Below are 10950 nucleotides of genomic sequence, written 5' to 3'. Positions count from 1 at the left end.
ATCATACTTCCTTTTCAATCAGTGCTCTAACTTTAACACAAGAGAACCTGTGAGATTAGGAACTAAATTTGTATTGTAATCCAGACACTGTTGGAATTAGACCTTTGGTTTGGTTTTCAGAAAACTTGGCGCTGCAGTTCTAGGAAATAAGGGTTTCCTTCAGATCATCATTCACTTTATATCCTTTTTTCAGAACTTCAGTTGAGAATTTAAAGCCCTCAACTCATTATTTTCTTTCTCCATGTTCTCTAGCATACCTACAAGCAAGCAACCATTTCTTGATTAGAAATGCCTACTGGTGAGAATTTAAGCACTATTTTGGCACTGCATCCCATGAACAGAGTTCACTTTACCACTTGAGACAGGTTATTAATTCCATTAAATGTGACTGTATCACAGAACCAATTAAAGTTAACTCAGATCCAGTTCAGAGAATTCATTTAAAATCTGTTTCAGTCAGGCTATGTATCATATACACAGATAGATGTGTGTATGTGTGACTATAAACCTTAACACCTAGGATAGCTATAAGGAAACAAATTTTAAGCTTTCAAAAAGGTTAAGAAAAGGGATGTGAAAATTTTATTCAGGCTGGTTTGACTGTAACATTGTTTTTTGTTTTATAAAATAATTTTATAAAAGAGTCCATCAAGATATTATATAGAAAATACACCAAGGTAATATATATACATTTCATAAAAATAGAATACATCTTGGCAATCGCTTCCAGAGTCTGTTACCACCATGTACAGTGTATTGACGTTCAACATTTATGCTAATTTGAACATATAAGATTTTTAAGAAAAACAAAGAAAACTGTCCCATTGGTATTTGTAAAAGTTGTTTCCACTTGACTGGAAAATAAAATGCTGGAATGTACAAGATATGGAGCTAACTGGAAGGAAGGTTATATCAAAGATCCATGCCATGAACAATTATCTGAGGATGAAGCAATATTTTTTTTTCTATTATCTATTTCTATTTTCTATTATCTGGTTCAGCTCATTTCACAAAATCACTGAAAATAATATCCTTATTTTGGATGCTCAGTCCACGTGAACACTATTTGGTATCAAAGAAACATTCTAGAAGCCGTACTATATTTCTAAAATGAGTGGTGTTTCTTTTTTCCCTTAAGGTGAAAATAGGTGTAGAAGTCCCATTATAAAGTATCAATACTTAAAAAAAAAAAAGCATCTTTATAAGTTACTTAATAAGCTTTGATCAAAACACATAGCAACCAGTTTTCTTATTCTAAAAATGGCCAAATGCTCAAAAATTCACTTGGCTTCGAGTGAGTTATTTTTGTTTTCTTTTTTCTTTCTTTTAAGGAAAATGATCTTAGCTACTATGCTACTCTAAAACATCACTGTTAGGTCCTCCTGTGAGATGTTCAGAATAATCTTTGGAAAATAACTGCTCCAGTGTAATAAATAAAGAAAAATAATGAGGGACCTTTCTAGACCTTACCAAAAGATATGACCATGGTGGGATCATGAAAATACCTCACCAGTACCAAGGAAGGCACACAAAACAGAGCATAGCACCATTTTCAAGTTGCCAAGATTGCAACTGTTCAGGAGATGGTAATCTGGAAGGGGACTGGATTCCCATGATTAATGCAGTTTAAATATGTGGATTAGGCTCTGGAGAGCTTCTTAGTATGGATAGGCAGACACAGCTATATAAACTATGAATGTGGTCTGATACTCAATGGTCCCATTGGCACTGTAGGATGAGGCTCGAACCCTCATGCGGTAGGTCTCTGGTTCTCGCAGTGGTCGTGTTGTGTACACCACCCCTTTCAGGTTTTCATCCCTTAAGGCAAAAGGAACAGTCTCTTCCTCATCTACCATGAGGAAAGTTGTCCTGGGATGCATCACTCCATCCTGCGTGTATGCTACCAGCCGGATTAAATCTTGATTGGCAGCTATTCCAAATGGGAGAGAGACAAGTTTGTATTCCAAGGCATATGGGCTCAAGGCACATTCCAAATCATTGGGTGGACAGTTCTTGAGGCAGAACCTAAGGACAAAAAAACACACGAAGTGCATATTGTCATCTGGCTTGGAAGCAGGAGAGGGCATGCGGCAGGTGACCATGATCCATGACAACTTTTAGGCATTAAAGGCTGTAGACAGTCTGACTGCGAGAGCAATTGGCCCACCCCATGTGCTATGCCACTAACTCAAACCAGATGTCAGATGCCTATGAGAGTATGCTGGTCTAGAGTCAAATATCTATCTCTCAGTTTCAGTAAAATCAGAAGTTGTTTTTTTTTTTTTTTTTAAGATTTTATTTATTTATTTGACAGAGAGAGAGAACACAAGCAGGGGGAGTGGGAGAGGGAGAAGCAGGCTTCCTGCCGAGCAGGGAGCCAGATGTGGGGCTCGATCCCAGGACCCCGGGATCATGACCTAAGCCGAAGGCAGACGCTTAACCAACTGAGCCACCCAGACGCCCCAGAAATTTTTGAACCACTGAAGTAAGTATGAGTACCACAAGAGTGTCTCTAAAATGAAAAGTTAGTTTTGGAAATAGAAGTATCTGTACATATACTGGAAACAAGTAGTTTTTAAAGAGGAATACAAGCTATTTTTAAATTTTAACATCTGCCCTAAGACTGAAAGCTGAAGTAGAATTTATTGATATTTGGTTTGTTTTCCTAAAAATAATAAAAGGTCAACTAAGATTCCTGGGCGGGGGGGAAGCTTTTCCTTTTGTATTTGTTTTCCACATTATTTTAGATTAAAAATACTGTATTTTCTTTTTTCAGAGCCCACATTGGCTGTTTTTGAGGCATCATGACTTTTAAATTGCCAGAAATCACTGGTAAGGGAGAGTAAAATTTTAGAAAAATGCACAAAGGACCATTTTCTGCAGATATGGATTCTTCAGTCAGTATTTTTGGATGTTTCTTAAGTCAATATTTTTAATTTTCTCCCTCCCCTTCCTATTCCCCCTAAAGCAATTATGAATAGGTTTTTGCTGGATCTGGGGCAGTCCACACTTGATCATGTTACAGTAACTTGGTAGTCACTGCTGAGAGGAAAAACGAAGTGTGAGCTCCAACCAGCACTTGGTTTCAGAACCACCTTCTTATTAGCAGGTCCTATTCATGATGACCATTATCTCTGTTTTCAAGTACCTCACTGACTTGATACCTGAACAGAGTATGACATTTCTGTAAGAGGAGGGAGAAAATAGAAGAGCAGTTTATTCAGAACCCAGAAAAGATAGTGTTTCAGACAGCAGGGAATATAAGCAAGACCATCTATGAGCAGGCAGACTGTTGACTCATCCTTGCTCATCTCCATTCTCTCATGGAGTCATGGTGAGTCATCACGATTACAGTCAAGGTACTTCTTGGAATGCTCTAAGTGCTGAGAGCCCTTAAAACCCTGAGGCAACACAAATGGAAACTAGGAAATTTCAAAGGAGGTCAGGTTCTATCACCCCATAAAATGCTCACCGCTGAGACAGAATTCTAGATGTGGCATGGCGGATTACATACTGGGGAGATGCTCCGGGAAAACCCTGGCAGCCAACAGTGATAGTTTAGGTTACAGTAGCTGCTGCAGGATAAGCTCATTTCATACCCACTCATTGACTCCATATACCCCTGGGGTTACTGACTTCCTGTGAGTTACACGTACCTACAGACAGAGTATGTTGGTTGAGGAGAGAATGCTTTTCAAAAGTATTTCTGAGAAGAGAAGGCAAGACATACCCTGAAACAGGATCCCGCTGGTAGTTGGCTGGACAGGGGGTATCGATGCACTGGTAGCTTCCTCTCATGTTGAAGCACATGCGATTTGGCCCACAGCGCACACTCTGCTCCAGACACTCATCAACATCTAGCAACAGCACAAGGAACACACAGCGTCAGCAACTCGGGTCAGAGCAGGCCATGAGAGCAGGTGGTGTGGATATTTGAGGGTAATGGCAAATCTCCATGAGTGAATCTGGTAGCCATACCTAAGCTTCTTCAACCACAAAATGGGATCCGGATACCTGGTGTGCTATTTCCCATATTGCTTTGAGGATAATTTTTAACATTTGTGAAAGGACATCAAAAAATAAAAGCTATAAAAGTAGAAGGGAAGCTATTAAGAACTCTGGTGTTTTTTATATTTGGAAAATAGAGTGCATTTGAGTTTCGGAAAGCAAATAATACTTTAAATTCATGAGAAACAAGCTAAAAATTTAAAGGACACTTGTGAACCTTTCTGTAAAGTGAAGAACCTCTTTAAAATGTGAGTGATTCTCCCTGGTATTTTGTTTTATAAGTTCAAATTGTTGAGTGGGAGGTAGGGTAGTGGAAATTAAAGGAGTCAAGTTAATAAATTCAAGTCAGTCATTTCTTGTGGAGAGAGAGAATCTAGGAAAAAAAAAAAAAAAGAAGCCCAGGATCAAATGAATGACCCAAGAACCATAATCCAAGTTTAATCAAATCTGAATTGTGGAGAATCCATCCTCAGGGGTTATGGGCATGGGATGAGCTCTCTAGGGTATTAGCTCCCCCTTGGGTAGTGGGGAAAAATGCAAATGAAATGCTGTTTATTTTGTTGTTTTCTATACAAAGTTGTTAAATAAAAACACACTTAAATCACTATAATTAAGAAACATCAAGATGGAGCTAAAGGAAACTTTTTCTGAGCTTTCTGAAAATGAATCTTTTTGAGCCATGATTTTTAACTTAGGGTCCATATTCGAGCATCAGGGGATTTGTGAATGAAAATCTTTTTGTGTGTGGGTGTATGAGTGTGTGCGTGTGAGAGAGAGAGAGAGAGAGACAGGGACAAAGACAGATGGAGAGACAGAGAGTACAACATTGCGATTGATGGATTTTCTGGGAAGAGAATAGAGTTCTACAAAATTTTTAAGGGATTTTGAGATCCTAATGTTAAGAACCATATTTTACAGCAGTCATTTCCAACGGTGGTACTTGCATTCCCCTGGTGGTGCATGGAAGCTTTCCAGCAGTCTGAGAGCAGGCAAATATTTCAGGGAATCATTTTCAACCAGAAACTTATTTCCCTAAGTTCTCCTTTCTAAAAGCACTCTGCCTGAGAACTTCCTGCGGCCTGGAATTCTCCTGTCCCCATTCCCATTTTATATCCTTCTGCTTTACAAAAGAAAGGTTTCCACTAATCCCTAGTCTCTGTATGATACCCGGGTGTAAAATGCTTCAAGGCACGTATGAAGGGTGAGAAAACTGGTTATTTGTATTGATGGTGGCAGGCCTTATTTCATCATGGCTACAAACCAGTGGCCTTAGCTCTCTATTTTAAATTAGATTTCAGAAGTGAGCTGATTGTCATGGGAACACCTACTAACACTTTGACTTGAACAGAAAAATGACCTTAGACTTTTTCTGACAGTCAAGCTGGTTGGTTTAACAATGACTACAGACTTTTAAATTATATAGTGATCATTCCCCATTAACGGGGTTATCTATAGCTCCAAAGTATTGATGAAAATATATTTAAAGCCATGTACATCAAAGCCAGAATTCACATCTTTTACAACAATTTAAATGATAAGAAACTTTAGAAGTCAGTTTTAAAACATATGAATGAAGTATAAGGTTTCAAATTTTTTTGGAGTAGGCAAGCAAAAAATTGAAGACTACTTATTTTAAAGTCTTAAGTCAATTGGCTGCATATAGGCACTTATAATACTCCTCCTTCTTTAGTATTTTAATAAACATAGATCCTGAGGTACTGGAGGGAACAATTACAATTAATTGGGCCAAAATCAGTTCTCTGCAGAGGTAGGACCTAAAGGTCAAATGTACTTTCATCATGGAATCCGTGCCAAGACAAATGGGCATGTGAAACTATTGTAATCATTTCATAGTAGTAGGTGACTTGGTATCTGCATAATGGTATGTATGTTGGACTTGGGTTAAAGTTTTAAGTTCTTTTGTGAATTCTTAAATAACTTGAAATATTGCTATCAAAAAAATAGAAAGGAGAGAAGCAGTTTCAAGAGTCAGTATATTAATTATGGACAATAAATGTTAAATTTTATTTCTGAATTATTTACCATTTCTGTCTCAAAAATGAGCATTTTAGATTTGGTTCCAAATATATTCTGTTTCCTAAGGAAATGACAGACAGTGTAATTATTTACTTTAGACCTGCTAATAGTTTGCGTAAAGTAAAAAGACACTGAGCTAGAGTGATACGGAGCAATCACTTACTTGAACTTTTAGTTACTTAGATGTGCTGATAATAACATAATGTGCTTTCTATGACTAATTTTATATTAGGACTAATTATCCTACAGGAATACAACACAGTCTGAAACAAATTTATATTTCAGTTAAATCTTGCCTATTGTCTCTGTGAACCAAGTTCTAATTATGATTTTATCTGTCAGAAGGGCATTATCTCCTTGGCAAAATGAGATTGTCTCAGAATGAAGTGAAAAGCCCTTTAGGAAAATGTGAAAGAAATTCAATTAGCCTTATCTTTTTTTTTTTTCTCATAAAAAACATTCCCTTCACACTTATCCACCAAATTTCATTTTAGCTCTAATTTTTATGGTGAATTCCTGCAGGCACATGGAGGTCGGTAAGCTGCAGGGGCCCATGGAAATGGTGGCATGGAGACCAGAATCTGGACACATGCCTGTATGCATAATAAGAGTAGCTATCTTATCACAGATTTCCAATGGTTGAATATGAATCTACAAAAATATATCAAAATCTAATATTCAAAGTGTTTGCCTTTAGCTCCATAACAATGAACACTTCCCACTGAAAAGCTTTCTTAAGTATTTGAGCTTCTGGAAGGTGGCTTTCCTTTGTCTTCTGTCTACAGCTATCTCCTCAGGCTTAAGCACCCTATAGGCATTCACTCTACTCATTTAGTCTACTGCCTGGTCCTAAAAAGAGAAGCCGGAAAAGATGGAGAAATCATGCTGTCTTCTGTTAGCTGACAATGTGAGGATGTCTGGTTTTTATTAAATATTATAAGAAAATTACTATGATAGAAATTAAAGGATAGGCATTTTATAATCTAAATATTATACAAGAAAAGATTACCAAGATGAGCTGAAAAACTTTTATATTAATAGTTTTAGAACATGTGAATGTATTTAACCAAGTGCTTCTGGATACATTAAACAATAATTCAGGATAAACAGACTTGAAACATTTGTCTTATAGAAAGAATAATTTAGATTCTTGATAACAGTATGGATTACTTTTTAAAAACTTGGATAGATTAGAACACTCATTTCAAATGCAATGCCAATAAAGTGTTTCTAAATGTTCAGAATTAGATTAGTGGGGCTTAAAATTAGCAGAAAGATCTTTTGTTTCTCCTCTCCGCTTCTTGGGCAAATCATGATCAGTCATGTTTTTTGTTTTTCATTTTGTAGTCTGCTGACTTCCACTTTTGACTAGAGTTTCTGTCCTTGTTCAGTGTCAAATTCACTTTAATTTCCTTTTTGTCACTGACATTTTAATCACTAATGTACAAAGCTTCAAAAATGCACATGTAAATGAAAATCAACTTTTTTCCCCTCTCATAAATGCCCAAAACACTTCCTAAAGCTATAAAAAGACTCCAAGTTATTCTTCAGATTAAAGACTGCTTTAAAAGATGTAATTGTTTTCTCTCAAGTCTTTTTTAAAAACCACAAAAATATGTAACCCATTTAAATCGCAAACATTTCAAATGACACCTGTTTCTGATTTGTTCACATTATTTTCCACTCTCTGAAGCACAACTGAAAGCTGAAAAATGTTTTGAACCAAATAAGCAGCTAGGGCAATCAAGGAACAAACTGGCATAATTTAGGAAAAAAAAAATCCTCTAATGAGGATATGACATAATATAGCGTTTAAAAATCTGGCCAAGGGGTTTTGTAGTTTGGTTAGTTGTTCCAAATGCTTCCTTCCTTGGTGCCTGGTGCACTCACAGGAAGTGTAGTGTTAATGTTGGGTATTGCCACCTCTTCAGAGGATCCTTGGCATGCCGATCTGGGGAAAGTTGTAAAGCATGGACAGTGTAAATGCTCTCACCTCACCCTGCTGCCACAGTACAATGACCCTGGTGTTCACAGCATGACAGGAGAGACAAAGGACCATTATAGACATTATGAGATCTGTGATCAAGTCCTACCCTTGTGCTTGATTGTTCTAGAACATTCATGCTCACATCATCACTCTGAGAATTAGTTTTATTATCTGGAGGATGGGTACAAATTATTGCCCTTGACATAGCTGTACTGTTGATTAAAATGAGTTAATAATTGCTTTGGGAAAACATGACTTTAATATCAATGTGTGATTCTCATACTTCAAGTCTCAGTAGAAAGTTCTGCATAGGGTAAGTTCTTAACAAGCATTTGTGACAGATGGCTGGGAGCGAAGGTTATTATGGTGTTCACTTTACTTCTCCAGTCCACATGGTCCAGTGGGGGCTCTCAGGGAGGGAATGGGTAAATGGGTGTGAGACAGGTGGAAGCTCATGGAACTCAGGTTCCTATCCTATTGCTCTGCCAAGGTCTTGTTTCCTGGAGCACCCTTTCCATGACCAGCATCCTAGCAAGTCTTCTGTGAATCTTCCAGAGAGGGCAAATTTAATCTAAATTCGATTGCTACTGATAAAGCACTCTTTTGGAGATTTTATTTGATATGCTTTAGAAAAAGATACAGGTAGTATGTGACAGAAATTAATTAAAATTCAGAGGTTTGTTAATACTTATATAATACTTTTAATTTTGACCACAAAATTGAGGGGATTTCTTAGAAGATTTTTAAGATTTATATAAGTTTTTATTTCTTTTTGATCTAAGTATGCATTGCAACATAATATACCTTATCAAAGCAAAATGTCCTTTTCACATTTTTGTGTAAAGAGGGTAATATTGAGATTGATGGTTTTTTTCTTTCTACCATCACTACACATTGTCCCAAACTCTGTTATAGTACCTACAACCCTGTATAGTATGCTTTTATTTACATGTCTGTTTCCATTGGACTAAGATATCAAAGGGAAGAGACTATATTATTCATTTGTTTAAACCTTTTGCATTCTGCAATGCTAGCTCATGACTGTTCCACATCATTTGCAGACTCAAAGAATAGATCATTTAATCAATTACCCATGGTTGGCCAAGACAAAAAATAAAATAATGCTTAATACTGGAGTAAATTTACTGAGCTCTCTTTCTATTTCATCTTTCATCTTGGTTGCACTTTTGAAAAGACATTTGAAGAGGTCCATTCCCACTTAGTTTTAAAAATATATAACATATCAAAAACTAATGATGTAATGTATGGTGATTAACATAACATAATAAAAAAAAACATAGTAAAAAAATATATGTATATATAACATGAACTGGTTTAGAAAGACTACACCAAAAATGATTCTCAACTATTTTCCTCTACCTAACTGCTTTCTCTCCAGTTCTCCTACTTACAAAAGCAATGATAAATATGACCAATGGGAATGAGAAGGAAGAGAAAGCAACTAGGAGAATAATTATTCAAAAAAAAAGAAGACAATTTCTCATACTCTCCTATGTTTTAAGTCAAGTAGCAGCAATAAACATCCCAACATTTTCTCACCTTGACAAGCCTTTCCATTGAGCATGAGTTGATAGCCAGGCGGACAGATACAGTGATAGCTCCCAAAGGTATTTTTACACTCGTGCTGGCAAATGTCTCTATTTTCACATTCATCAATATCTGTGCAGAAAGAAAGCAGAGTGTATAACCATGCAAAGCAAAGCCAGAAACGACGACAGAACCAATTACACGCAAGTTGTTGATATACAATAGAAAAACTTCTTGGTGATTTTACACTCATGTGTTTAAACATGCTCAGAGCTGTTTTATATCAGAATCTGTTTTTAATGGAATCCAGTGTCAACTGTACTATTTCATAAAATATGAATATCTCTTCTGTGTAGAACTGTATACGAGCTGAGGGAATTGGCCAGTTTGGGAACTGGCCAATATCTATATTAGTTAAGCAAGCCTGGGATGGCAGATGAAACAGATTTGTACAAGATCCTAAACCACCCAAGTACTAAACTCTTGACAGAATAGTAGAATTTATCGAAAAGACAAAGTTTCTATTGAGGTTAATTGGAACAAGGAATTTTATTTTATTTAAACTTTAGCCACCTCTCTTTCTCCCTGCATGTGCTCCCACCATCCATGCATTACTTTCCCATAAAGAGATATCAAGTGGAGGTGTTTTTAATTTTGTGATAAGAATATTCATCAAACTTCATACAATTGTAAAGTACGAATGGCAACAACATATCCATAGTTGCTGTGACACCTTGGGCAGGCCACTTTATTTCTCAAGATCTCAGTCAATTCTTTTGTCAAAAGGACTCACTGATACGATCTCTCTATTGCACAGATTTGTTCGAAGGTTCATGTATCATAATATATGGGGAAGCATTTTATACTAAAGAGCTATCTATCTGCTATTATTAAACAAAGCCAAGAAAGTAGCAATAACAAGGAGAGGAGAATGGGTGATAATTAAAAATTCATTGCTATTTGCTTTCAGGATAAGGGATGTGATTTGGGGTGCCTCAGATTTCTTATCCCAGTTGTGTTTTGCTCAGACTAATGTTAGAATTTGTTCAGAGTCCCACCAACCAGTGGAAGAATGAAAAGAGAATATGATGTGAAGTGGGAGCAGGAGTGTTGTAGGGTGGAAGTAAAGAGAAGACGAGGTGAAAATTGGTGGGTGACTCAGAGCAAAGGGATGTGTTCAACGTACATGTTTTGCATATGCTCACAATATAATTGCAAAGATTCAAAATCTGTTCATGATGAAACCTCATCAAATATTTGTTACTGCTTTTGCCCCACTGTGAACCAAAGCATTTATTCCACAACTTGTGTGTTATTTTTACTTTTTCCCTTTACAATCTGCTTCCACCCCAAATCATCACAGAAATGTC

General features: G+C 36.6%; 1 protein-coding gene across 1 annotated transcript in view; it reads right to left on the bottom strand.

Moving 5' to 3' along the window:
• Positions 1-1486: 1486 nt before the first annotated feature.
• The window catches only part of HMCN1 (hemicentin 1), a 487037-nt gene continuing 477573 nt past the window's right edge, over positions 1487-10950 (bottom strand). Inside the window, exons 105-107 of the mRNA XM_021682591.1 lie at positions 9593-9712; positions 3731-3857; positions 1487-2025 (exon numbers count right to left, since the gene is read on the bottom strand). Coding sequence (XP_021538266.1) covers positions 1659-2025; positions 3731-3857; positions 9593-9712 — 614 coding nt within the window. The 3' untranslated portion in view covers positions 1487-1658. The remainder of the gene's footprint in view (positions 2026-3730; positions 3858-9592; positions 9713-10950) is intronic.

This window comes from Neomonachus schauinslandi, chromosome 6, assembly GCF_002201575.2.
Source record: "Neomonachus schauinslandi chromosome 6, ASM220157v2, whole genome shotgun sequence".
NCBI lineage: Eukaryota > Metazoa > Chordata > Mammalia > Carnivora > Phocidae > Neomonachus > Neomonachus schauinslandi.
The sequence above is the reverse complement of the archived record's forward strand: the minus strand, read 5'-3'. Positions and strand labels throughout refer to the sequence as shown.